Genomic DNA, 27,058 nt, shown 5'->3' with positions numbered 1-27,058 from the left:
GTCGGAAATCCCATTGACACATATGGAATACAATCCCAAACAGAAACACTTTCCATTGATAAATGAGAGACTTGTAGTGGTGCACTGACACTAACTGACCACAGGGGGCATCTGAGTTACATTTGAACATCACGTATTTCTGTCGAACACTCTCCCAACCCAACTCTTCAATATCAAGGCGAAGGGAAGATTAACTTTTGGATCAAACTCCACGTCTTCAAAGGTCGGACTTAACCCGACAAACAAAGAAACAGAGTTGGCTGGGAGCAACGGTCCTCTTCAGGGAACCCCAAACGTCACCCAGAGGAATCCTTGTTCCTGGAAACATCTCTCCAGCAGCCGCTCCGGCAGTCGTGTTACTATAAAGCATCATCCTCCGCGCTCCTAATGTGGGTCCAGCTGGAATAGCCTAATCTCATTTCAGCGACAACAAGACGGCACCTCACTCTAACAAGGGAGAAAGAGGCATGTCTCATAGCCCTGTTTTGAACGCGCCTCCTCCTGTAGCCAATCGGCTCTCTGTTTTATTTCTAAAATATAAACGTTGGGTTCTGCTCAACGACAGTCGCACTGAACAAAGCTGTTCCATTTGAAAGGTGCATTGACTTAGAATTTTTGTATACTCTGGTTTCCTCCCACACAAAGGTTATGGGTTGGACTTTCCTTCGGTGCCTCTGGGTGGAAGTAGGCGGGGCCAACGCCTGCTCACCCTGACCCTGGGGCCCCAATTAAAGAACGGGGAGGATGGATTGATGGATGATGGGTAACCGATACCTGAGGGTTTCATCTCTACCTCAGCACCTGCTGCCATAAAGAGACGTAACATTTTATGTCCCAGCGCCACCACAGCGTGTCCAGGGTCGAAGAAGATCCAATCAGCACCTTGGTCCGACCCACTGAGATCCGAGAGCACATCCATGATTCCCCCCAGGCTGAGAGTGGCCATCACACCCCGGCGGCAGACACACACCTCCCATACATCAGTGTGTCTTTAGCTGTGGAGGATGTGGGACTATTAGTATTCAGAGCACAGGGAGGGAACGGAGCGAGCAACCGAGAGAGAGAGAGAGGGAGAGAGAGAGAGGGAGGGGAGAGAGAAACAGAGAGGAGCCAAATATACACAAGGAGGGGAGAAAAATAGAAGAGAAGCGCACAGGAAACAGGAGGGAGAAGAGGGGAGGGTCGAGAGAGCGTTTCTTCTCTCCCTCTCAGTCTGCTTCACCCTCTCAGCGCCTGGGAGACAAGCAGGAGGGCGGATTGTCCCTTTCACGCCGCTGCAGCTCGGACATTCAATCGGGGAGATCAGAGAAGCGGGAAGCAGAAAAGGTAGGTGTCTCTTTCAGCCGATCCCTGGCGCATCCCGAATCACCGCACTGCCCTGAATCCAGCAGCAGCATGTGTCAGTGGGCCATTAATATTTCATCCCTGTGCATCACTTCCCTGCAAGCAAATCTCTGCTGCATCAGTCTCCTTTACCTTAGTCCCATTGTCACAGACAGACCGACTGAAGACAGGTGACGTGCCGAACCCCCTCCCTCCACCCACTCTCACACCCCCCTCTCCACCACTTGCCATCATATTTATGCAAAGCACTCTGACATAGCAGGAACACGAAGGCCTGCGAATCTGTGTCATTACTCCCAGAGTGCAGGGCTGAAGGCAGCGGGAGCCTCTCCTGCTCCTTGTTATAGATAATTCAGACCGTTGCAGCTAAAAATGGAGCGACGGAAAGCCCTGAATGTGGAAATAGGCCGAGATAAAAGGTGTCTGCCTGAAGCCGACGCGCGTTTGATTGCACGTTTATACAGAGATATATGGTCTCCCGCTGAAATCCAGGCCCCGTCCCGTGTTATTTATTTGCTGAGAGGATGTCCGGGGGCTATTATGGCACAGGCTAAATTGGAACAACCTCGAGGGCCGAGGCTCGGCAAAGCTATTATCGCTAGTCAATAGACATTAATATCCCCTGTTCAGTCTTGGCGCCGCCTCCGACCTGGTGAGACACACAAGCGCTCTAGTAGCGTAACCGAAAAAGACGTGCGGTGTTGGCCCCCGTATCTATTTACGCTTGTGCATCCATCCGTCTCCAGTCGCTGAGCAGCGATGTGCGATTGAACGTTGTCTCAGGCCGAGATGGTCATGGCCCCGAAAGGAAGTGATGCAAGGCGAAACAGGAGGAAACGGGGAGGTCGTGCCCTCTATCAGCACGGGGGACAGACCAGGTGCTGGGCTAGAGGCACCGATTTAGAGGGCAAAATGAAGGAGAAAATATCTTGCCATCGTTTGTCATGCTTATGTGGTCCAAAGAACCGAATGCCGAGCAACTGGATCCAAGGATTCCAGTTCAAAGAGAATTGAGAGAGAGTTGACGTCACACACGAGTCGTCAGGAGTGTCCTGCTTCACCGCATATGCGTGTCTCAAATTTGGTCTAAATGTCTGTGAGACTACCAAGCCAAGAGGGCATATTTGCATGCATCATGAAGCGCATAACTTTGCCCCAACATGGCTCAAAAGCTGGCTTTTAAACAGGCAACATTTGTATCATCACATGTGCCCATTCCAAAGGGCCTACTGCACGGCATGGTGCCGGATCCTACCCCAGCTGCCGCAGCTTCTATTGCCCCCGTGGTTTCCTGCTCTATGGGCCACGAGCTTTTGAACCCACAGTAGAATTAGGGGTCAAACCATTTATCATGTGAAACTTGGAGTTTGTCTGCGCCCTCAGGTCGACAGTGTCGTCCTCTCCAGAGTGAGCAAAACGCCACATAAGACACACGTCAAGTTCAAGATATCGGTCGGGAGGGTGACTCAGCGTTGCACATATTTTCATCAGAACATTGAAGTGACAGGAGCAGACAGCTTACACAAACACTGTGATGAACTTGTCTCTGATCGACGTTTCATTGGTGGAACAGAAGTCAGCTGCCAGGCTCGTGTGAAAGGTGATATATTAATATACAATAGCTGTGGGGTGACAGTCTGAGTGGGACACTACAGTCGTGTGTGGCCGAGCAGGGAAAATGCCCTGTTGGCTTGGTGTTTCAGGTAGATAATGTCAGTCATCGATAGCTAGTGACTGCGAGACTCACACAACATCATGTATGGCAGTAATGTTTTGGCTGTCATATTCAAAAATGCTTCATGAAAATGCTGTTCTTTTGGCTTCTGCCTTCGATATTGACAAGTTAAATTCCTCACCGGGTTGTTTTTGCCCCCCAAACGTGGCACATGCCAAACAATTAAGAGCAGACAAAGCTCTCTCCACGCTCCGTACGTGTGAAATCAGACTCTAAAACAGAACAACAACCGACACGGCGAGTTAAAGAGGACGCCCAGGTGCTGACGGCAAGCGAAGACAGAAGTCGACTACAATGAGAGCCGGCTGAAACATCCCGTTAGCCACGTCCAATTGATTAGTCCGACGCGGCGCCGAGTCTGACTTGGTTAATGCAGAGATTATTCACGTGAGAGTTCTGGAGCTGCACCATTTTTCTATTAGTCTGGAAAACAAAGAGGCTTTTCTGTTGAATCAACCGTACGCACGTGGTTGTTCTGCAGTGCTGAAGGAGTCAAAACAAGGCTGGAGCACAAGGTTTAGTCCAAAGATCTGAGATTCTTCTGAGTTAGCAAAAACATGGCCACTGATGAGTTAGTGTTCTCTCGGGTTTGGAGGTCAAACCTTGTGAGGGACGTGACCCCAGAACCTTGAGAGATTGTTGCTCCTTTCATTGCAGAGAAGATGCCGTCTTCTGAGTTACTGCTCAAGGGGTTTGGACCTCTGCTCCCTCAGGAGTTCGAGACTGCTCTTAGTGGCTCAACGTCCCAACAAACCAAATACAGAGGTAGCAAGGGACCGTCGGCACTCAGTTCACACCGAGCATCACTTGAGAGCCTCGGTGCCCAAGACACGCTTCATTTGTCGCCCTTTTCTCGGCACCTCTCCTTCACAGCGTATTCTTGCAGGGATCATGGAGGAAGTGGTCTGTGGACAGACAGTTGTGGGTGGTGAGAACAGCCCCGTGCTGGTGTGAGAGCGAGCGGTGACTAACCAAGTGTGCAGGACGGTTTTCTCACTGCTCTTATCACCTCCCAGGTGGTTCCTCTGCCTGTCCTGCAGGCCGTGCTCCGCTGAGCCTCTCTATTCTTATCTGCCCCCCTCCTCCTCCCACATGGGGGCAGGTTCATAAAAGTTCTCAGAGCAAAGGAGCTGATGAGTTGGGCTCTCCTCCAGTCACTGCAACTCAAAATAGTTTGTCTTCCACCAGAGGCCTAAATAGCAGGAATCTAATACATTGTAAAGTAAGTCATAAACCTCAGCCGCGGCTGGCGTCTGTGTTTTAACGTGCCCCCGTGTTTTCCACCCAGACCCGCTCACTCATTATTTCCCAGCAACCTTTCAGCCTCGCCAGCTTTCACCGTTCCCCGGCCTCATTCTGCCTGTGGTCACCTCCATGGAAAACCATAAATTCAAGTTGCTTAGACGACCTGTTGGTCCTGATGTCAAGAGGCCTGCCGTCCTCCCGGCACGTCCTGAAGCTTCCAAAACTCCTGCATTCCAACCCTTATCACACTTGTGAAATACCCTTGCCTTGAGGTTTCCATGGCGACACAGCAGCACTCAACAACCTAGCGAAGGGAAACAGTGGGACGTCTCGGTAGATCACAGAACCAGGCGGCTGCCTCATATTCATCAGACGGCAGCGTCTCCAATGTCTTATCAGTGAGGTTCCTGAACCGCGGTGGAGGTGTGCGATTCCTCCTCCTCCAGAAGCAGATTCCACATGCAGATTTGTGTCAGTCACACCGAAACACTTGCTTCCCAGGAGGGGCTGTGAGCAGATTAGAGTTTTCTGTTTGGGTTCAGTTTGAGTCCCGGGTGAGAAAGTGGCCCTGGTTACCTGGCTGCACGGTGCGGCAGTGGTTCTTTGCCTTCATTGACGTGAGGTTAGTTGATGAGGGGTCACCAATTGGGTGTAGCCCAGTGGGATTTCAGAAGTGTGTCCTGGACCGGCTCACACAGTGCCCTTGGAGAAGCTGGCGGTTGCTCAAAGCGCGGCGAGCCTTGCTGTGGGGTGGTCCTGGGATGGCTGCTGTCCCTCTGTTATCATTGAGATCATGCTTTCCTCCACGATTCCAGAGTTTTTTTGGTGGTCCTTGCTAAGTACAGCGTTACGAGAGGAGGCGCAGAAAATGAAGAAAACATCTACAGTCAGCGAATACTGTCAATATCGTTGCATTCTTGACATTGGCGAGGCAAAACGGGGCGCGGTAACAAAGGTTGCTGTTCCAGTTTGGGCCTGCCGCCACTGTAAGCCTCCCTCCCTCTCTGTCTCTTGGCATTGATGGTGACGATATTTTCAAGTTGGCTTGTGAGCGCTTTGGTCCAGATCCAGAGCAGAGAATGTAAATTCCAGTATTTTGGCGGAAGATGAGAGTCAGCAACAGCTCCGGTTCCGCCGACTCCTATTTCACTGGGCCCAGTGTTTCTGGAAGGCTCTTGCTGGCCAGCCGGCTCTGACGTGGTCAGTGGTTACGGTTATGTGGAGACCACCGGGGACCACAACAGCCTTGGACAGAAGACGACGTCGATGATGTGTGTGCGCGGTCAGCGAGCCGAGCCTTGGATGTTAGAGGAAATTCTGCCGCTGTAACACTCTCGTCCACATTCTTGAATGAAGAGCGACGTGGTTCGTGTGAAGCTACAGTTCAGCCTGTTTGGACTTCTTTGACAATGGAGATAAGAAATGTAATTTCCGTCCCCTGTGGGATCTTCACTGAAAGCAGGAGTGACATCTTTCTGGAACTGAAGAAACTATTCCCTCCAAGATTGACGGGCTTTCTCACGAGGGCCTGGGGGGATTTATCTTCAGAGCAGAGCGGAGCCTTGTCACAGCGATGATCTGATGAGGTATTCCTGCGCCAGGTTTTGGCGCTGACCTTGCACGGCGTCGCCTCAGACACTGGGGCAGCGACTGGGCCGTGCTGTGTGTATTGATCCGCATCAGATCTGCAGTCAATGGAGCTTCTGTGGGAGGTTTTGTGTTGCTACTCCACTCCAGTGATGCGCATCACCTGAGCGCACCCGGCCGCGTTAAAAATAAACAGCCTTTGTAAACATGCCGTTGGTCTCCATTCCTCTTTGATCAGAAGCTGCTGTGTCACTCTCTCTCCGGTTGGTTTGAGCGCCTCATCCTCCGCTCTGTTCTGTCTCCGCTCGCCTGCCAGACCCCGCACTGCCAAACACTTTTGTGCCAGACGTCCATTCTTGTGATTGCGACGACCTGAGATTTAAAGTCACTCAGGCAGATTTACTATCTAAATGGCTGAGAGTGGAGGTGTGGCGTGATGGATGGAGACGGACGAGTGCAACAGAACCCCAGACATACAGAAGTCCGTCTGATGGAGCGGATCTACTTTAGATCAGGTGCATCAGAGCTTTAAGAGATACTGATGCTCGATGCAGAAAACATGAGTCAGTTCAATTTATCGATGTTGAATCAAGTGTAGGTACCTTAGCTTTCAAGTTCAACCAAGTTTCTCTCTGAAATTCATTTCTACTCTCTGTAATTCATGGACTATATTTTTCAGCCTGAACCGTTATGCAACCACGCGGCTCATGTCATGCTGCCAAAATATTGAGCCTTGTCACATTCACAACTGATGAAATCACAGGCATTTTATTGGCCTTAAGGCGATCAAAATGCACTGTTTTCACCCGCGTGTCCGCAACTCACAGAGCGGAGACGAGAAGCAGCAGCTGAGACCGGCTGTGGTGTCTGAACTTCAGACACATGGGCGAATTTTGAGCATTTTGATGTCAATAAAAGATGTGAGGAGTTGATGATTCAAGTTCAAAACATTGCTGAGTTTGTTTCATGAGTCACTCTTGATGCTGGACCCCGTTTTCCAAAGTAGTTTAGAAGTGACCCCCATGCATTTTTAAGCACCACTGATCTTTCGATGGCGCAGACAGCACCACTGCACCAACGGCTTACAGACCGCTGTGGCTTATTTGTGAACAAGATGTATTTTGCTTCTTAAATTAGTGGGCGTGGCTAATATTCTGATGCCCTCTATAGTCCAGAATTTACAGGAACTGTAACTGTTCCAGCCTCTAAAAAAAACATTTTTTGGTTTTACGTTTTTCTGTCACAATAGTATCACTGTGTAAAAGGATTCTAACGCCCTCTGCTGGCATCCCAACCTTGATGGAACTCTTGGCTGGCCTTGCACATGTTTCACTTCTGGGATCATCGTGTGATTCTCTCAAGTTCAAATTTTGACTCTCAGTAAAAACCAATTTCCCATGTGTGGTTAACTCATGCTGCTGTAATATCAGTGTTACTGGTGTGAGAAAGACACGCTTCTGTGGCACTGCGGACGAACACACCGATGCTGTTTCAAGTCCAGTCAGTACAGCGCCATGATCTCAACTCAATCCTAAATCCTCCGCAGAGCTTGTTTTTCCGTAAAAGTGTGTGCTCAAGGAGACTGGGTCAGTGAAGAACTGCCTTGTTTTCCACAGCCGTGACAAGCGTCTATTGTCAAACACGGCAGTTGAGTGACAGCCGACGGACCACCTGACACTCAAGGCGAACTTTTCCAGAGAGGTGCCAGTCAATTCGCCACGGCCGACCCTGACGTACCTCTGAGCCGCACACATCAGGTGATCAATAGTCCTTGTTTTCCCTGACAAGACCTGATGTTTGAGGAATTGGTCCTCGCCTTTTTACAGGGACTGAGCAGCCCCTGCGGGGACCTGCCGTGACCTCTTCCCATCGTTGGCTGGTGATTTATCTTACTCCGTGTTTATGATCTCTTTTTCTGGTGACGCCGCGAGGGGAGGAAGCGTTTTCTAGAGCTAGCAGAATCTGTTCACTTAATTGGAATTGATCGAGTACGTGGACGTTTTGAGTGTTTCATCTACACAGAGACTAATCTTCATGTGAAGATTTTGTTTACTCAGATTGAGCTGGTGAGCAGGTGGAGCTGAGGAGATAAAGAAGGAAAGGTCAAATATGAGACAAGGCTGGAGCATTACAGGTCGTGCCCTGCTCCCGTTCGCTCACTGTGGACGACCCCTCGGACACAGGCGAGACTCAGCAGTGAGCCCCCTTCCAGGTGTCCCAACAACCATCTTATTGAACTGAAGTTTGCTTCAAAGAACAGGTCCTGAATCCTGGATCACTTACGGCTGCTGGTCCCAAAGCTCGGAACCCTGTCCTGGTTCTTTGGGTGAATCTAGTTCCTCTGTGTTTGTGGGACTTTCAGGTTCCTCTTGGTGCCTCAGTCTTGGGACAAGCACAGGCAAGGGCCTATGATGACAGAATTAGCTGGCATTGCCACAGCGGTGAACCCCCAGATCCAAAGAGAGAGAGAGGTTTCTTGTTCTGTGACAGTTTCTTTCCCTGCGGTTGCAGGTGCTGACATCAACCTGCGAGCGTGTGTCGCTAACCACCAAATCTGGGTCTGCCACGGCGGGTTTAGATCCTCGTCCTGTCGCATCTTTCTAATCTGGGCTGCTCCATCCATCCACCTGATTCCTCCGACTGACAACCACCTTGGCCGCAGCAGATCTGTGCGATCAGAAACTTTGCATTTGCAATCTCCTCAGTCCTCTGGAGACTCGCTGCCTGTGAGAAAGTGGATTTTGGGCATTGACCTGCTTTATTTAGACAGAATGAGTTCAAAATAAAGAAGTCTAGTTAGAGAGGAGGGTGAAGGGTGAGCTCATGCATGAAGCAGTCGGAGCTAATACATCCAATTATGCTTCTACTCGAGTGCGTCGGGAGAGTTCGCAGTCCTCCAGACGTTCGGGTCACGACGCCCTTGTTGTGCTTGTTTACCTTCTCCTTAATGATTCAAACATTCTCATTCTCCGCAGGTGATGCCAGGAGGTTTGCTTCTGACAGCGGCTGGACTGCGATCCGTCTGAAGGACCACAGAAGATGATGAGCACCTGCCACCGGGTCACAGGGAGGAAGTGAAGAGGCCTTGTCTGCGGGCCTGCCTTCTTCCGCCCGCGGGAACGTTATTAAAATCGCCATCTAAAGGTTATGTGACCACTCCGGGCGTAACTTACTCCTGCCATTTGCAAAGACAAATTCTACACGACGAGTTTCACTGCTCCGGCGGCTCAATTCAGCATGGATCACGGTGAGAGCCGAGTTCAATAAAGGTAACGCTCAGAACACTGCTGCGTGACATTTGAAAGTCCAATGATTTCAGGGAGCATTGAATCTGAGAAACATCTCTTCATTCATCACAGCTTCATACCTGCATACCCCCGAGTGAGTCGAGCCCCGGCTAGCTGGGATTATGAGTGGGCGACCTTCCTTCCTCTTATCTTAGGCAGGTGCAGCAGCTTCAGTAAAGAGGTCCCTTTCTCTGATGGTGGAACACCAGGTTGTTCCAGGTGAACTGAGAGGATTCATCTCTCCAGGGGTCTGTCCCAGGGGCTCCCCCTAGCTGACCACCCCACGAGTCCAGAAGACATCTTCACAGGAGCCAAGCGGAGCAGTGTCTCAGACTTCCAGGAGCGGATCCTCTTTTTATTCCCGTGTGGTCATTCATGTCAAGCCAGAACAGGGAACTGACGAGTCCGTCCTGGAGCACACACTGATGGTGGTTTAAACAAAGTCCTACCATCTTAAATAAGAGCCTCTGGGTTTTTTACATTGTACCCTTGGAGAAGAAAGCCCTCTGAATCTGAAGAGAATGTTTTTGTCAGGGCAGAAGGAAGGACAGGCAGTTGAAGGTTGTTCAAATCATTGAATTTGGCGGACACTGGGAAGTGATTTGAGCCGTCATGTTTCCATATCAAGATCCCGCCCAGCTTCTCTTGCTGCCCTGCTGCACCCCAGAAAAAGCCAGTAGATCAAATGTGCAGGACATTCTTGCACTCAACCTGACCTCAGCTGTGCTGTTCACCGGCAGATTAATTGACAGCGCTTTGATAAGGAGAGGACACATCTCTCCAGGGACACGTTGTTATCTCGCTTAATTGTGAAGGTGAACCTGCCCAGCCTGATTTGTGCTCACCTTAACTCACCTCCGCTTCCCAGGGAACGTGAGTCGGCTGGACGTCTCGTGCTCCTACATGGGAACCTCAGTCTGCTGCCAGTGATCCCAACCCGGACCTCGCACTTCCGCTTCCTCTCCCTGGGTTTCTAAAAGGTGGACGGGCTGAGGAGGCTCCGTCCGAGGGTGGCGAGGGCTGCCATTGGCTGACTGCGGGTGAGAGTGCGATGCGGATTGGAGGATGTCGGGGGACTGGGATGAAGACCTGTGTAAGAAGGCGCTGGTGCTGGTGGAGGAGCTGTGCTTCAACTCTCCCAGGGGCTACAGCCAGAGTGAGCACTGCCAGGAGTTCAGTTACCTGCTGAGAGGACGCAACAGACAGCTGGACACAGGTGAGTTCCCAGGTTCCTCTGTCATAGAACTCTGGCTCAGCTTGAACATGTCCTTGGACTGGAACAGTCCTGGAGAGGCGGAAAAACGTCGTTTCTCTAACCATCTGCTGCACCTTTCTGGGTGCTCAGTTTCTGAGCAATCTGCAAAAGTTTGATCCCTATAAAACATTTAGATGCCGAAACGCGGGTAGATGGGTCACAGTTGTGAATATACCGAGGGTTTCCTCAAGAGTGAAGCGAGGGGGCTAGCGTGTTGAGCGAAAGTGGTGCTCCCACAAGCCATGAAATATTCATACCACGAACTGACTTCTATTTTGTGTACCCCCAAACGCACAAAAGACTGCTCTCCGCTGGATTATATATTTATTTAGTTCCCAGCACGATGAGGTGCGTGGCGCTGCAGATGGGGGGCTTTGTTCTTACGACCATTGTGTGGGCTCTCACGAAGCATTTGGAAGCGCAAGATGCAGTTATGCAGATTAGCGTGAATATTTGTGGCTCAGTGTAGATTAGCTGGGATTGGCTGCGCGTTGCCTCCAGAGAATTGGACGGCTTTGTAAAGAAATGTCACACCACTGTTGCCCACCCCCTCGCTCACTAACCAGCTGTGATTCCCCCTTCTTTTTTGGTTGCTGACGGAAGCCTGGGAGCCCTCAAAGGACTACAAGAGCCGAAAGCTGTCAGTGAAGGGCTTGTGTAAGCAGCAGAGATGTGTTTGATGTGCTGCTGTGTTGCGTCCCCGGTGGGCTTGCATCACATGCTGATTGACATAGAGCGCCTCTTCAACATGTTCTTCCCAGGCTGCCCACCTGTGCACCCACCGACTACTGAAGGTTTGGCTGAGCCGGGTATTGCCTGCCGTTTTCTTGCTCTCGAGCTGGCTGCTCTCTAAGATAGGAATATGCCCTCCTGGCTTGGTAGCTGAAACAAACCCTTTCAGAAAACTGCGCTCCTCAACTAGTTGCTGCGTCTTGGATGCTTGGAAGTGAAGAGACGGATAGATGACTTGCAGATGAACTTCTGTTGCAGGGCGGTTACTCAGACGAGAGCAGCCTTGTTGTGATTTGATGCTAATCTGGGCAGAGTTCTGGAGCAGCAATTGACTCCCAGTGGGCTTGTAACAGTTACTGGTGGAGAACCTCCAGTCCCGCGACAGCTAGTGTGCAGTGACCCAAACACACAACGATCTTCCCTTCCAGGAGCTTCCTCGGCTCCCTGCCTCTTCGTCCTTCTCATGATGTTGAGCCTCTTCTGGGCTTGTTCCTTTGATCATTCTGAGGCTGTGGGGGGGGCAGGTGCTCCAGTCAGAAAAGAGGACACCCATCCCAAAAACACAAGCAAATTTAATCTCTATCGTGACAAAAATATGTTATGTATCCTCTGTAAACTTGAGCTTGCCAGTTCATTTCTGGCATCTTATAAATGTAATTCAATTTTCCAATAGCCAACTCTAAATATTAAACAAAACAAGCAGTGCATGCAGTGTGTAGTGTACGGCGTGAGGGGGAGTGGGCGGTCCCATGGCATAGGCTTGTGATCCCCGCGGTGCAGGTCGGGAATGGTTCTCATATGAATTCACCAAGGCTCTGTCTATGTTTTGAGCGTTGGTTAAAGAGGTTTTTGAAATCGGCCAGCAGATAACAGATAACACTACGCAGTGATGTTGTGTTAATGGCTACATTGTGGAATGTCAAAATGTCGCCAAAGTCATGCGACGGTACAGGAAGACCCTGATCCGTGACGCTAACATAACAAACACTGCTCGACCTTGGGTCAAATTTGGGTCCGATCCCGGTGAGGAGCCAGCGTTGGTGTGGCCTAGTGGCCACAGTCAGTTGGGCTCTCAGGTTCCCCTGTTGTGTTCGACACCTGGTATCGGCCGCTGAGCGAAAATAAGTCTTCCTCTTCAGCGTGCACTTCAGTGGCCTCTCAGCCGCCCACCTGTGCAGGCGGCCATTTGTGGCTAAGTGATGGATCTTTGGTGTGATCAGCGCTCGTAACTGCCTGAAGAGAGACAGATAGTGGCGAGCTCTTCTGTCGCCGCCGCACATTTGATCACAGCCTTATCAGAGCGCCCCGATCTGCCATCCCCACGCAAGCCGCTCTGTCTCCAGTTACCCCCGCTGACTTCTGATTGACGATCAATACATGAACCTTTCTCTTCCGTGAAGCCCCGCCCCTCTTCAGGTCCGGTAATAAATCACTGTCTGCTTGTTTTCACGCAGCCGGCCCGTTCTCTCTCTATCACTGCCTCTTTGGTTTCTGCTCCTTCACTCGGGCTACTGGCATCGACTTGATCAACCTGCAGCCTGGCGATGAAAAAGGGAGGATCGCAGCCAGTCAGCGTTTGTGTCTGCTTCACCACCTTCACCAATCTGTCTGCTGCTGCTCTCTCTTCCTCCTCCATCACCACGGACTCATCATCACACTGCTGCTGTTGTCCACCATCTTCCCTCTTGCTCCGCTCGACGGCGACAGATCGATAGCCCCCCCCCATCATGTCTTTTTGAACAAGTGCTGATTAATGACACACAGACGATGAATAATTCAGGGAGGAGAGGCACGAAAGGCAAGGAGGAGACGAAGGGAAGGTGACGAACAAAGAGACAAGCAGAGGAATGTGCCTGGGAGAAGAAATCCCGGCGAGGATTGTGAGGGGATTAGATTAAGGAGACAGACCAGCTCTGGTTCTTTACCCTCCAAATGTACCTTGGCACGTTTCGTGAAAAGGGAGCGGCTGATGTGAATGTTTTGATCAGCATTAGGAGACAAACACAAATGGGATCCTAATCTTCGTGTGTGGACGCTGAGAAGCCTTTGGAGTTTGAGGCATTGTCTCTGACTGATCGAAACATGACCAAGACATGCCCCAAAAACTGAGCTGCGTGAGAACTTGACTGCACTTGAACGCATCATGCTTCTCTGAAGCTTTATCGATGAGATAAACAACGCTGTGGAAACCTGAGAGCGTTTTCTGATGCCAACAAAGCATCCAGCGTATTGTGGAACCACAAATCTTCTTCCACTTGTTCCCTATTGGGGTCACGTGGGGTGATCGGGGCGAGCAGCCCGACCAATCACGGGACACCGATATTATATCATAAAACATTGATGAAAGTGTGGCAGCAAAGTGGAACGCAGGACGGAGTCAGCGGCGGCAGGTTGACCGAGTTAAAGCACAGCTTTTTTTTCACCCCTTCGTGGCTCCAGATCCGTCACGACATCAGCACCCACCCGCTCCATCAAGCCGTCATCCAGCAGATTAACCGGCTCATAAGGGAAAGGCGTGACAGCATCGCTGGGGGGCGTCTTTGTTGGTCGCTTGTTCCCCCTGCCTCCACTAAAAATACCCACTCAGCTAATGTTTGCCCTCATTCGCAGCTCGGAATTTAGATTTGCGTCGGGGGCTTTAGGAGCGCACTAATTTACACTAAAGCGGGGGTCATGAGCGGGGGGGCAGGGGGTTGGTTCGCCAGCCTGTTCCCACACCTGCGTGACAGCGGCTCCTGATTCAGTCTGTGCACCACTGTATCACGGAAGGATACAGATACGGCAGGAAGACAAAATATTGCAGTCACACGTTGAAACCTGTCCATGCTATTTACACTCACACACAGATAAACTGTTGTTGAATTCATCATTTCTCAGCATCAAGATGAAGGTCAAGTCGTGGGATTTTTTCTCGTGAATTGTTGTCAGACTGTTTCCCCAGTCTGAGTGACTCATGTCCGCTCTGTATTGTTGATGTGTGGGAGGGGTCAAATTAGCATTTCCTTCCTCAAAATTCCAACCCCTGGGACTCACTTACGCGTGAGGAACACGTTTGGTACTGAACTAGTCCTTCTGCTCATCACCTTCAGTCGCAGTATTTCATTCTTTTCTGAGTCACTGAGACTCACTTGGACATGTGGGATTCGGCAACCCCATGCAAATTCCCTTTTGAAGACGTGGAAGTCCTTCAGGTGTGTTGGACTGGACTTCCTGTCCAAGCACTTGAATCAAATGTGGGACTCTCAGAGACATGTAGGACTCAGTGATTGCATGAGGGCTATCAAGTGAGACAAGGTTCTTGTTGATGCTAACCTCCGCAGTCACCAGACTTCACTGACTGCCCTCCAGACTCCACAGCGGCCCCAGGAATCTATACATGTTTCGAGTCATGACCTCAGGCTTGATGGAGATGTTCAGATGTGGCTCCAAGAAAATGTTTGTCTGTCTGCTTCTGTGTTCTCAGAAATCTCCGTCAGTCTTCTGTCGGTCATCGTAACGTTCTGCGGCATCGTCCTCCTCTCCGTCTCCCTCTTCGTCTCCTGGAAGCTGTGCTGGCTGCCATGGCGGGACAAAGAGGGCGGCGGCCTCAGCCTGACCTCCGGGCTGCTGCCCGGGAGCGCTGGAATCGGGAGTCTCGGGGGAGCCGGCGGCTCCTCGTTCCTGCCGCCACTGCTGCAGAGGAAGGAGGGCCACTCCTCTTCGTCGCTGTACCCCTCTCTTGGCCAGCAGGGGCAGCATCACCCTCACTTCTCTGACCTGGTGGGGCTGGAGAGGGGGGACATGGGCGCAGTGGTGGGGGGGCCACACGAGACCCAGGAGAGCTCCTACCTGGACATGGACTCGTACCCCAACAACGCTGGTGAGTCTCACTGTCTGACATGTCTCTGCGTCATCCTGAAACATCATGGTCCATGGAGACCTGTCAGTCATCCCGTCACCAGAGCAACAAGACAAGCTGTAAAAACTGACTTGTGACTGATGAGTCGTGATCAGACTTCGGGCAGAGCGCCTCATGATCTCCTCAAACTCCAAGCAGCCAATGGGGTGCGGGTGATGACTAGTGAGCGAAGCAGCTGCCTGGTTTCTCTCCTGATTCCCAAACAACTGTGAAGTGAAGCAGCTGATCAATGCTCGCACAGATCAGCAGCAACAGTGGCTCCATGTTTTTCTGATTAGTCCTGTCAGAGTCTGATGGCTCACTCACACGATGAGTTTTCTGGGGCTGCAGTCGCAGGTTGTTCATCACATCACCACCGTTGTTTTCTTTTCACGCCGCCTTCTGTCGGACCCTAAATCACATCCTGTCGGATCAATGCAGCTGATCGATGCCATCGACGGGTCGGCGGCATGGCGCCTGGCTACGGTAGCAGCAGCTGCACATGTGGCTAACGGACGGCTTCCCTTCCAGGAACTCTGAAGCTGAGTCAGACCTCTCCGGACGTTCCCAACGCGGAGGCCGGGGCTCATCCGCCGAAGGAGCTGCCCAACGCTCACTCGCAGCAGCAGGTCACCTCACGGTCAGTCGCTTCTCACTGCGCATCGATACGCCAGCACAGACGAGGAGGCAGAAATCAATCCGAGCAAAACAAGCCAGCAACATCTGCATTTTATGACTTTCTTCTAGAATATTTATTCACCCCTATACCTCCAGTTTACACCTTCACGCCCGGGGCTGTATTTTCTCTATGGTATCTGTAGGAATCCGATTGAGCCTGTACATTTACGTAGGAGAAATAGATTCAAATTCGTGCTGTGCTTTAGCATTAGTTTGAATGTATTTTTATCTTTTGTCGGTGTAATCTTTAGTATTATGTGTGTGTCTGTCTCTGTCTGTCTCTGTATCTGTCCTTGTGGGGGAAACACACCCACTTGTGAGGACCTTATGCCTTTGTGGAGACCTTTTGGCTGCACCCCACATGTCCAAGCCTCAATTTGAGAATGAAGATGTCAAAATAACTTGGTCATTAGGTTTAGGCGGAGCGGCTGGGAAAACATTATGGCAATGAAATGTCCCCACAAGAATAGACATACAAACGTGTGTGTGTGCGTTTCAGTCCTAAATAATTGACTAAGAAATGTCATTTTAAATTCTTCTTCTTCTTCTTATTGTTATTATTATCACTTCAATAATTAATTTTAAAAATAACAAAGTGTAAAGTAAAATATAGACGTTTGCAAATCATTTCTAATTTCTTTCAATCATTTCAATTGATTTTTATTTTGAGAAATATATGCAAATATAGTTTTGAAGATTTATCTAACATTTAAAATACATTTTAAATTCCACAAATATCTGCCGGATATTAAATGGTTACATTGTTCCAATAAAAATCATGCGTCTTAAATATTTTTATAAAAATAAATCAGCTGAAATGAATGACGCATGTAGTTCTGTCATTGCTTTAGATAATAAAGATAAATGACTCAGTAGGAAGTGTGTGTCTCATGAGTTGGCACAATGTCTACTTCAAAAATACATTTCATGAGAACAGATATTTGGACTGTTTGAGTTCATTCCTGGTCCAACCTTCACCACCACAGAGCGGCAAACAAACTAATAAACTGCGGTCAAGGATCAATAAAGAGAGAGATTGAAGGCAGAGGGAACCCCCCCTCTCCCCGCGCCCATGCTAAAATGTCATTTTAGGGCTCTGAGTGATCGCGCAGCTGTTTGGCCGGCGGCCCTCGACTCACCAGTTGGCCTCCGAAAACGTCTTTTACTGGGTGAATTACGAGATCAGTGGACGCCGCTCAGTGGACAGCAGCTGGTTTGTTTGGGCTTGTCAAGATTGATTTATTCACGATCTCACTCCTTAAGAATTAGACAGCATTTTCTGTCTTCATTTCTCAAGACTAGTTTCTCTGCTGTGATGACAGAGCTGCTCCACATGAGCACCTGATCTCAACCCGGCAGTCATGGCGGCGGTGAGGGCGGACGCCTCTTTCAACGGGGTGCTGCGAGCTCTGCGTCCTGGCTCAGCTCTTTTTCAGTCAGTCGACAGCAACAAAGCTCTGGACTGTGAACTCGGTGATCAAAATTCGTGTTGCGCTGCAGAGGAAGGTTGGGGAGAGAAGGGCAGATGGTTTTGGTACCTCTGACCAACGTGCTGACTCACGCTCCGTGTTTGTCCTGCTCCTGTCGATGCTGTGTGTGCGTGTGTGAGTTGAATAAACCCTGCTCTGTGTGTGCTCAGGCCCAAGCCCATGACTCACCAGCTCTCCAGTCCTGATTTCCACGGCGAGGAGAAGGAGCAGGTGACCTGCATTGGTCAGATCAAGCCGGAGCTCTACAGGCCCAAAGGCGATCAGGGCGAAGGCAAGCAAGGAGACACCTGCGGCAAGATCAGCTTCCTGCTGCGCTACGCCTTCAAGTACGCGTGTGTGTCAGTGTGTGCGTGTGAGAGAGAGAGACGTGACGATGGGTAGCCTTGTGTGCGCCAGTGTTCTTCTCTTCCTGTCGTCCTCTTGTTTTCTTGTCCATTTTCCTCACATTTGTTTATCAATATGCATTGATTTCTTTGCTTGTACAATAGCATTACACCATTTTGCCTTTGAAAAAAAACACTGGACTCCCCACATCTGACTCCAACACCGAAGTCATGTTGGTGTAGAATCCCACAGGTCCAAGTGACTTGAGTTGCTATACAATAGGACCCGCTGTATTACTGCTCATCCAAGTCAGTGCGGCTTGAATTATCGCCGAATCCCACACACTGAAGTGGGTACCCTGGCTTGGATTGAGAAACAGGAAGTAGGTCGAACTCATATTCCCTGTGAACAATAATGACACAAGAAAGGATTCATGAAATTTAAGTGAATTGTTTGCAACGGAGTGGTTGTGACTCATGGAATCACTGCGAGTCTCTCTATGGCTCTTTCACATAATTGCTGAGTACCACACACCCACTCGAGTGCCTTGACCTTCTGCTCACAAAATGAGAGCGACTAGAACAATTCTGACGCTGAATCCCACATGAGAGGTGAATTCCTCTGGCTCATGTTGCTCGAAGGCTGTATGAAATCGAGGGGCTGAGACCAACTTGGTCCTCAAAGGCCTGGTGTGGGGCAGGTTTTGTTCCAACAAGGGGCGTCTGCTGAAACAAGCAGCACCAGACGCTGACAATGGACTGGATTGGTTCAACCATTGGTGCTTGACTGGTTGGATCTAAAAACTGCACCACCCGGCCCTTTAAGGACCGAGTTGGCTCGGCCTCCATCCAAGTGAGTCAGACGGTAACAGCTCATTCGACTCAGATCTTGTGAGTCGCAAACCCGAGTCTCTCAAGCCATCTGATGTGACTCCTATCCTCAGGTTGACCGGAGGAGACAATGGAGGCCATGAACTCATGAATTATAAATGTTCTGCCTAAAGAGCGACAACAAGAGCGATCGGCTCGTCGGCCGATGAAAACCCTCCGCGCCTCTCATTTGTGTCGCCGTCGTCTCGTTGATGGGGGACTCGGCGCCCTGTTCGGATTCAAGATGAGATGCTACTATGCGAGACCCCGCGCTGTTGCTGGTGGAACAATGTCAATCTTAGTCAGATCTGCTGGGAAAGGCACTTTCAGTCCCATTAAAGCTGACACATTTGCTCTGTGGGAATAACAGCCAGCTCCCGCCGGCGTCTGCCAACAGTCAGCCGGCGCGGCGCGGCTTAGTCGGGCTGGATTCTCCGCCAGCGAATCCAGATCCTGCAACACAGCAAGGTGTGTAGGTCGACTGTGGAATGGAGGGGAAAGTGGTGTGCTGCTAGCTAGCTAGCTAGCTGTTATCAAGTTTTACACATGCAGTGTCTCATGTGTCCACTAGAGGGCACCAGCTTGTTCTCTCTGGCCAAGCTGCTGGACTGGAAGAAATGCTGACTCATGTTTGACCCAAATTACCATGGGGGAGACTCAAAGTTCAGGAACACGAAAGCGCCGCCTTCTTCGACACTGACGTTGCGACTGAAATATCTCAGGACGAATCCTTGTTATCGTGTAACACTGACTCACTGTGATTTCCATCACCACCTGCAACATGCTGCTCTAATTGGGCCTGGCTTGGCTAATTGGTTCAGAGGCTAACGTGTCTCCCAGATCGCCGTGTCGTCGCCCTCAGACGTGGCCGTAGACGTCGGCTCAGGCTCGGCCCCGCCGCCTCTCTCCCGACAGCCCGGGGCTCAGGGTGGCGCGCGGGAGCGGCTAATGAAGTGCTGACACGCCGGTTAACGAGGGCTGATGAAAGGCGTCGTCGTCGAGTAATTACATCCATAATGAATGAGGCGTGAGACGGCGGCGTGACTCACGGGACTGTGCCGCGGCACACGTGTGTTGCTGCGCTCACACGGGCCTGCCACCGTCTCCTGCCACCCAAACCACAACTGTGTGGAGGAGTTGGTCGCAGCATTGTCTATGTTGTGTAGTGAAAAGCACAGTCACACAATGCAAGAGCTGCGATACTCACCCTGGAAAAACAACGAATGCACAACAGTAGCAATACCAAGACACACTCCAAAAAAAAACACACTTTGAGACGCAACAAAACATACCATTAAAGCCAAGACATGGAGAGAAACACTTCAGTTTGTGTTGCTGTCTGTCTCTCCAGCACGGAGCAGCTGGTGGTGAAGATCCTCAAAGCACTGGATCTCCCTGCCAAGGATGCCAACGGCTTCTCCGACCCGTACGTGAAGATTTACCTACTGCCAGACAGGAAGAAGAAATTCCAGACCAAGGTGATGTCTTTCTTTAAACATTTCTGACAGTAAAACTGATAGTATTGGAAGCGCTCTGCTGCCATCTAGTGTTCCTACTGTGGTGTAGATGTAGTTGATGAGTGTGCAAGGGTTAGCCTGGTAGATATATTCTGACTGCTGCTTTGGGGGAACTGATGCTGCAAAGCTTGAGGAGCTTTAGGCAGGGTTGGAGCGAGAACATTGGGGAGGAAGAAGAAGTAGAAGACGTCTATTCAGGTTCATGATGAAAGACGGATGAAGGCTGGTGAAGACGGAGGATGTCAATGTGCTGCTAAACAAGGTTCATATCCAGACAGTACGAATGAATGTCCGCTATTTATAGGCCACATCACTCATATGCTTTTTGTGTCGCTACTATAACTCCACAGATGCTAGTTAGCATCAACGCTCCATGAACATCAGCTATTTCCAGATCTGAATTGAGTCATCAGGGTCTCCTCTTCGGTCGCCGCCACACGTTTTGCATAATTATACGTCTCGCCGATTGTTTCACTTCCGCGCCGGCGTTTTCGCACCACTCGTAATTTCACCTCGCGTTTATCCCCGCGCCTCGTCTCCGAGGAGCGCCACACATCACCTAGCGGCTTTTGTGAAGGCGTCAGCTGCAAGTTTAATCCAAAGCTAACAAGTAGTCATCAGGCGCTAATAAGCCGGAGTGACAGAGCCGCTCATGCAGCCACAAAAGTTGGATTTGGAAAATTGAGCGTGTGTCACATTTTAATTATCGCCGGCTTCCTCGCGCGCCGGCGTCTTTCAGCGACGCTGGCTTTAAGAAGTGGCAGGGATTAATATGCAAATGTCCGTGAGGCTGTGTGAGGAGCAGAACGTCAGAGCTGATCTCTCCATCAGACTTGGTGATCAGATGGAAAGCTCTTCTGCCACATCGTGGAAGGGAAACTATCAGTGTGTTTCCTGGGGCTTTGATGGGATCATGCTGGTCCTCAAGGTCGTTGGGAGGGCGTGACTATTGATCACCTCCGCATGACATCAGTCACTCCTGGTTTGACGGATCTCCGATAACTCGGATCGATCAGGTTTGTTCAAACAGCAGGGCTGGTGCGAGGCCCTTTTCTCCACATGTAAGTGAATTCAAGATGGAATAATGCGGGTGCACAGTGTGGCTGTGGGTCATCGGTCGAGCTCATGTCAGATCTTTGTCCTCCTTCCAGGTCCACAGGAAGACCCTGAACCCGGTCTTCAACGAGACCTTCCAGTTCGGCGTGCCGCTGAACGAGCTACATTCCAGGAAGTTGCATTTCTCCGTGTACGACTTCGACCGCTTCTCCAGGCACGACCTGATCGGACAGGTGGTGGTGGACAACCTGCTGGACTTCAGCGAGGGCAGCGGGGACAAGCCCGTCTGGAGGGACATTGTGGAGGGGACGGCGGTAAGAACTTCCTTTGACTTCGGTGCAAACGAAACAAGAAAAAACTCTCGACGCGAGACAAAACAACAGGCAAACAACACGCTCACACATTGTGTGTAGATGTTGCACACAAAGAATCACACAAATATCAACACCCACTGAACACACACAGTCACATTCACACAGAAACTCACAATGCACAGCACACACTGATCGACCACGTCACACATACACGTGCATCAACGGGCCGCGGCTGTGGAACCAGATCGTCACACGGGTGCCGCCCCCTGTCGGGCCCCGAGGGCTGACAGAAGAGCAGCACCAAGTCCTCACCTCCACTCGACACCCAAGACAGATTGTGGCATGATTTATTTAGCGATGTCACTTCCTCTCTCCACATTAGCGCCGGCTGTCGCTCACCCTGCCGCTCTTTTCCCGCCGTCACTCATCGTGCTCAGGCGCTGCGGCGCTTGTCAGCCTCCCCTTCATACCTTCATCGTGTCAAGTCTCCAGCTAACACCTCTGGTCACGTGTCGTGCAGGAGAAGGCTGATCTCGGGGAGCTGAACTTCTCGCTGTGTTACCTGCCGACCGCCGGCAGACTCACGGCCACGGTCATCAAGGCCACCAACCTCAAAGCCATGGACCTGACTGGGTTCTCAGGTGAGACCCAGCATCATGGATCAAAGTTCCATTCCGAACACCACGTGAGAAACATGCCCAAGACTTGAACATTCTCTTTAGAATGCAGCGTCACTTTTAAATATCAGCCATGACCAAAACATTATGACCCTCTGCCCAGCACCATGGAGCTGCTGTTGCCCAGAGGCCACTTGAAGGAACTATAAGTTGGGATATATAAAAAACAAGTAACTTTTGTTGTTGCTATCCTCAAGGGAAAAATGTAATAATAATCATGATATTAGAGGTTCGAAACATTCCATAACGTATATAAATATGTCAAGTATATTTCATATTTATTCATAATTTCAAACATTTTCCTGGTAATGAAACTTCAACAAGTGATTTTTATTTTTTGTGGATTTTTTTTTACATATTTAATTTAATCAATGAAGAAAAAAATTCAAAATATAAAAAAATACTTAAATAATTAAATAATTAATTTAATGACAAATAAAAATAAACCAAAATAAAGTTTTAAAAGTAATCATTTTATTTAATTTAATTCAATAACCCTCAAATAAAAGGTTTAAATATAAAGCACACATTTCTAAAATGAATAATGAAATAAAACACATTTCTAAAATGAATAATGAAATAAAACATTGTGAGTGTTTACGTCACATTATGAGCGACTGAGTTTCTCTCCTCCTCGCCGCAGACCCGTACGTGAAGGCCTCGCTGGTCTGTGACGGCCGCCGGCTAAAAAAGAGGAAGACGTCCATCAAGAAGAACACGCTGAACCCCACCTACAACGAGGCGCTGGTCTTCGACATCCCCAACGAGAACATTGAGAGCGTCTCCATCGTCATCGCCGTGATGGACTACGACTGGTGAGGCTACTCAGCGAACAAGAATCGACACAATGATCATGACTCAACGGTCCTCACAGCATCGGCCATAATGAGGTGATAGGCATGTGCCGGGTGGGCAGTGATGCGGACGGTCCCGGGAGAGAACACTGGGCCGCCATGTTGGCCAATCCACGCAAGCCCATCGAGCACTGGCATCAACTGGTGGAGGTAATGAGGCACGCCCTTTCATCTCATTCTCTTTATTCTGGTCCATCCTTTCAAAGAGTTTCGGGAAGTTGCTTCTCTCTTGTCGCTACACTGGGACCAAATCTGTGTTGCCCTGCAGGAGAAGGCCATCGGAACCTTTGTATCGAAGCCGGCGCCGGCGTCCTCCCCGAAGCCTCACATCGTGGTGGACAGTCCTCACTCCGACTAATTCGGTGAGCGTCTCTCTCCGCTACATTTCCAGCGGGAGCGTGACAAACTCTGTTGCTATCTGGACGTGCGGTGCGCGATCTGTGCAGCATCTGCTCCGTAGCCAGTGCAGGACAGCCTGTGCCGACTGCCGGGCTGAGATAACGTGGAGGGAGGCAGATGAGCTTAGAGGCAGGAGCATCTGTATCAGCTTATGTAAGGCCGCCTCACCAGCCGCCCCCTCTGAACCCAGTCCATATCTCTCCACCGCTGAACACGCTGGCTGCCTGCGGCCTTTAAATCAAGCTCTGTCCTGAACTCTGGTGTTCCTCAAGGCTGGCTTCAGATCCTCTTGTATTTAACATTCAGGGGTTAGGGAGGCAGGATGGTTTGGACACGAGGACGTTATCAAAGAAGAAGTCTGCTGCTGGATTCTAGTCTTCTTTTGATGTGGATGTTACCGTCTAAAACGCTCTCTCCTGCCCCCTCAGGTCACTCTCGTCCCTGCAGCTCCAGACCCTTTTCTTTCCTCCTCTCATCTGTGAATAACGCTCTCCATCCACGAATGAGCGAGAGAGAGACTCAGTTGAGAGGAAAACAAATCCAGGACGCGGCGGCCGATGAGGTGTACATTTGTGAAGACGCATGAGCTTAGTGATCTCACAGGAGGAAGAGTTACGGAAGCCATTCCAGGACTCATGTTGACCAGGACCAAAGCTCCACGGTGCTTCAGACCTGGTCATCGTGCAGCACCAGGGGCCACAGTCAGACCCCCTCAACCCGAACCCTAACCATCCTTCTACAATCAAAAGCCGTTACTTTACTTCCTCATATTTCATGAGAACTGCACCCGCAATATATATTTAGTTATAGTCCTTTCCACAATCATTTTGATAGTCAATGTTTTTCTCCATATTTTTCTGTAATTATTATTTCACATTCTTCATAAAAATAATCATCTTTCTCATTTGTTTTTAATTTTTTTTTTCGTTAAATAAAATTATACATATGTATATAATATCAATTGTTACCTTAGATTTTCTCAATATATATAGACTCGTGTTTATTTATCTTATTTATTGTAATTTTTGTTCGTTAAATTAAATGTGAATTATTTATATTTATACATTTCATAAACAATATGTTGAATGCTCAACTCTTTATTACAGAAGTGCCATGATTATTTATTTATTTATTTATAATAGATTCATTTATATTGATTTATTTGAATGAAAAACAATATTTCTCATTTATTTTTAAACATCCTGTGCTTCCTGATCTAACCACGTAAAATGAATTCCCCCGTTTTATTTGAGGAGACGTGTCAAAGTTCCTGCTGTGGCCCCTTCGGGACAGAAAGTGGCCCCGTCTTCGCCGCCATCAACCGTTGATTCCTTTTCGTTGCGTGGATCCTCCCGGTGGAGCGGGAGCCTTCCGCCGTTCCGGTGTCAGACTTTTCCGCCGAGGAGAGACGCCCCTGAACCGGCGGACTTTATTGATGTCAGAGGAGCCAAAAATGAAGTCTCAGCATGTTGCCGTGTTCCTCGTGCTTCTTGTCCAGGATTTATTTGAGGAAAAACTTCTGCATCTTTTTTTTTTTTACGGTCAAGATGACATTGAGCTTCAATGAAGATGACGTCTTCAGAAGGACACACACGTCTGTGTTGCTGTGTGTTTCCGTGTTTGTGGGTTTTGTATTTGTGTGTCTGTGTGTGTGTCCTCATTGCCCCCGAATCTTCCTGCAGACTAGTCTCAGAGCCAACGTGTCTTCTGTCTCGAGTCGTGTGTGAGTGTGCGTGCGAGTGAGCTGCCGTGCACTGAGGACTCTGCTGTCGTCCCATAGACTCTAGTTTATATTGTCTATGTCGTCTCAGCTGCCGACCTCTGCCCCCACCTTCCTCTCTGCCTGATGTAAGTAACCGTGTTGGTCGTGTACTTCTTCCAGTAACTTGTGTGTGTTTGTCCGAGGGGAAAAAAAGCTGATGGCACAGTGACTGACAGTGTCTGGTATGTGTTGACTAAATATAAAAGAACACGATAAAAAAGAATAATGATAATAATAATAATGTGAACAAACACGAGCAAAGATTTTGTTATGGTGGCGGCATCATGACAACGGTGAATCCCAGTCCAACTTGAGAACTTCTGCACTTGCTCTGACTTTTAAAGCCATGACTGCGACCACGACGAGTCAGTGAAATACTTTGCTAAAGCTACTTCTGTTGCTCCTCATTAGCATGTCGGCGACCAGGCTGCGTCCACAGTCATGTTGCACTCCTGATCGGCGGCTCCATGAAAAAAATAAAAGATTCAAAGAAAAAAAAATACATTGGCTTATTTTAAAGGAAGTTATCAATAGTCCACACCTTGGTGAAAAAAATGCAAGAAAGGCAAAAATGACATCAAGATATAACTTCATATATTTTTCCATTTTAGCTCCTTTTAATTCATTTCTAAGAATGTGGGGTTTTTTCATTGTTTAGTTTTCATATTTTTGCCAACATAATTTGTCTTTTCTGCCATAAATCAATTCGATTTCAGTGATATATGTTTTAAAAAACATACAAATTTTGTCATTCAAGCTACATAATTTTGTTGCAACATTATACCGTTATGCAGTATTTATTTCTGAAAACGTCTTCAGGGTTGGGTTTTGCGGCTGGAGTTTGAGTTGGTGGAATAGCATCCAAAATGCTAACAGCAGAGCAGTCTTGATTTTGAAGACAACACAAACAACTGGGGCTACAACTTGCTGCTGACACCTGCCATCACCAGCAAGAAAAAAGTCAACGAGAATGCAGCGCAAGCAACAAGCTAGCATGACGTGAGACTGTAGCTGGATGCTAAAAATGTTTGTAACATCAGTCACTTAGCTTCACAGCATGTTAAACTAGCAGCTAAACCCAAACTTTACTAACATCCTGACAAACAAGCGGATCGACTTCTCACTCACCTAATGCTGAGAAACAATGCTGAGTGCTAGACAAGCGCCATGACACTATCCTGGTCATCAACAACCCAACTAGGAGGAGGTTGTGTGTCCTGATCCAGGCTGTTAGCATGTGCTATTCCACCGTTCTGCTGTTTGAGTCTGAGTTTCGTAGTTGACCAACCAAGACACGTCGCCGCTTTATTTAGCGCAACTCAAACTCCCGACGTGGCGTCACAGCGCCCCTTCAGGCCGAGCCCTGTCAGCGCAGCCGGAGTGTGGACGCAGCCAGGTGTGGAGGGATCTACTTTCTTGTCGGTGGAGGCGCAGCGATACAAAGTCGTGCATCACACCCCGGCGTGATTGATCAGCTTGTATAAGTAGATATGTTATCGATTGGCCGAGCTCAAGGACCCATAACTCTCTGCGTCCTGGGCGCCCACCTCCCCCTCCCACTCCCGTCTCCCCTATTTAGCCCCTCTGACGGATCGCGGAGGCTGCACCACGGCCAGCTGGCTCTTCTCTTCCTCCTCCGTCCACCCTCGATTCCTGCCCTCTGTCTGTCTGACTAGTGTCTGAATACTCACCTTTCCTCGCACCCCCGCCCTCCCTCCACTCCTCCCCCATCGTCCCTCCTCCCCTGAAGGCGCTTGCATGCTTCTACTAACGAATGATGTCAACTTGAAAACAAAAAAAATACAAGTGAGCTGACGATACTAACTCTACTAACGTCGACTAAACAGAGCTGTTGTCAAAAAAGATGCGTTTATCTTTTACTCTCTGACTCCCACTTGTTTTCTATATGCGTGTATAAATATCTATAAATATATAAATAAAGGTTTACTTTTTTTATGGCTTGACTTGAGAGGGTCCGCTCGGAGCAGGATGGTGGTGAATGTGCAAGCGTGGCTGGGAATCATGGAGATGATGGAAATAAAGGTTATATCTCATT

At 49.4% G+C, this 27,058-nt stretch overlaps 1 protein-coding gene across 3 annotated transcripts; it reads left to right on the top strand.

The window, feature by feature from the left end:
* Positions 1 to 1,096: 1,096 nt before the first annotated feature.
* On the top strand, positions 1,097 to 27,058 carry syt3 (synaptotagmin III). 3 transcript variants are annotated; one of them, XM_053851026.1, is made up of 14 exons: positions 1,097 to 1,326; positions 7,528 to 7,668; positions 8,887 to 9,180; positions 10,067 to 10,414; positions 14,649 to 15,044; positions 15,594 to 15,702; positions 17,380 to 17,556; positions 19,775 to 19,901; positions 21,092 to 21,310; positions 21,831 to 21,951; positions 22,631 to 22,802; positions 22,862 to 22,991; positions 23,110 to 23,203; positions 23,669 to 27,058. In XM_053851026.1, the coding sequence occupies exons 4-13, from the start codon at positions 10,264 to 10,266 to the stop codon at positions 23,197 to 23,199; spliced, it is 1,692 nt and encodes a 563-aa protein (XP_053707001.1). In that variant the 5' UTR covers positions 1,097 to 1,326; positions 7,528 to 7,668; positions 8,887 to 9,180; positions 10,067 to 10,263; the 3' UTR covers positions 23,200 to 23,203; positions 23,669 to 27,058. The 3 variants fall into 3 exon arrangements, with proteins under 3 accessions (XP_053707001.1, XP_053707002.1, XP_053707000.1); XM_053851027.1 differs by lacking the exon at positions 7,528 to 7,668 and having other exon boundaries at positions 8,887 to 9,158; XM_053851025.1 differs by lacking the exon at positions 7,528 to 7,668.

Source organism: Synchiropus splendidus, chromosome 19 (assembly GCF_027744825.2).
Source record: "Synchiropus splendidus isolate RoL2022-P1 chromosome 19, RoL_Sspl_1.0, whole genome shotgun sequence".
In the NCBI taxonomy this organism is placed as follows: Eukaryota; Metazoa; Chordata; class Actinopteri; order Syngnathiformes; family Callionymidae; genus Synchiropus; species Synchiropus splendidus.
This window is presented reverse-complemented; position numbering and strand designations above follow the sequence as displayed.

Bases quoted from the DNA above. Each gene is read 5' to 3' on its own strand.
- syt3 (XM_053851027.1), top strand. From the start codon at position 10,264: ATGTCGGGGGACTGGGATGAAGACCTGTGTAAGAAGGCGCTGGTGCTG. The intron at 15,045-15,593 runs GTGAGTCTCACT...CTTCCCTTCCAG, and splicing joins CTCGTACCCCAACAACGCTG to GAACTCTGAAGCTGAGTCAG. The intron at 15,703-17,379 runs GTCAGTCGCTTC...GTGTGTGCTCAG, and splicing joins CAGCAGCAGGTCACCTCACG to GCCCAAGCCCATGACTCACC.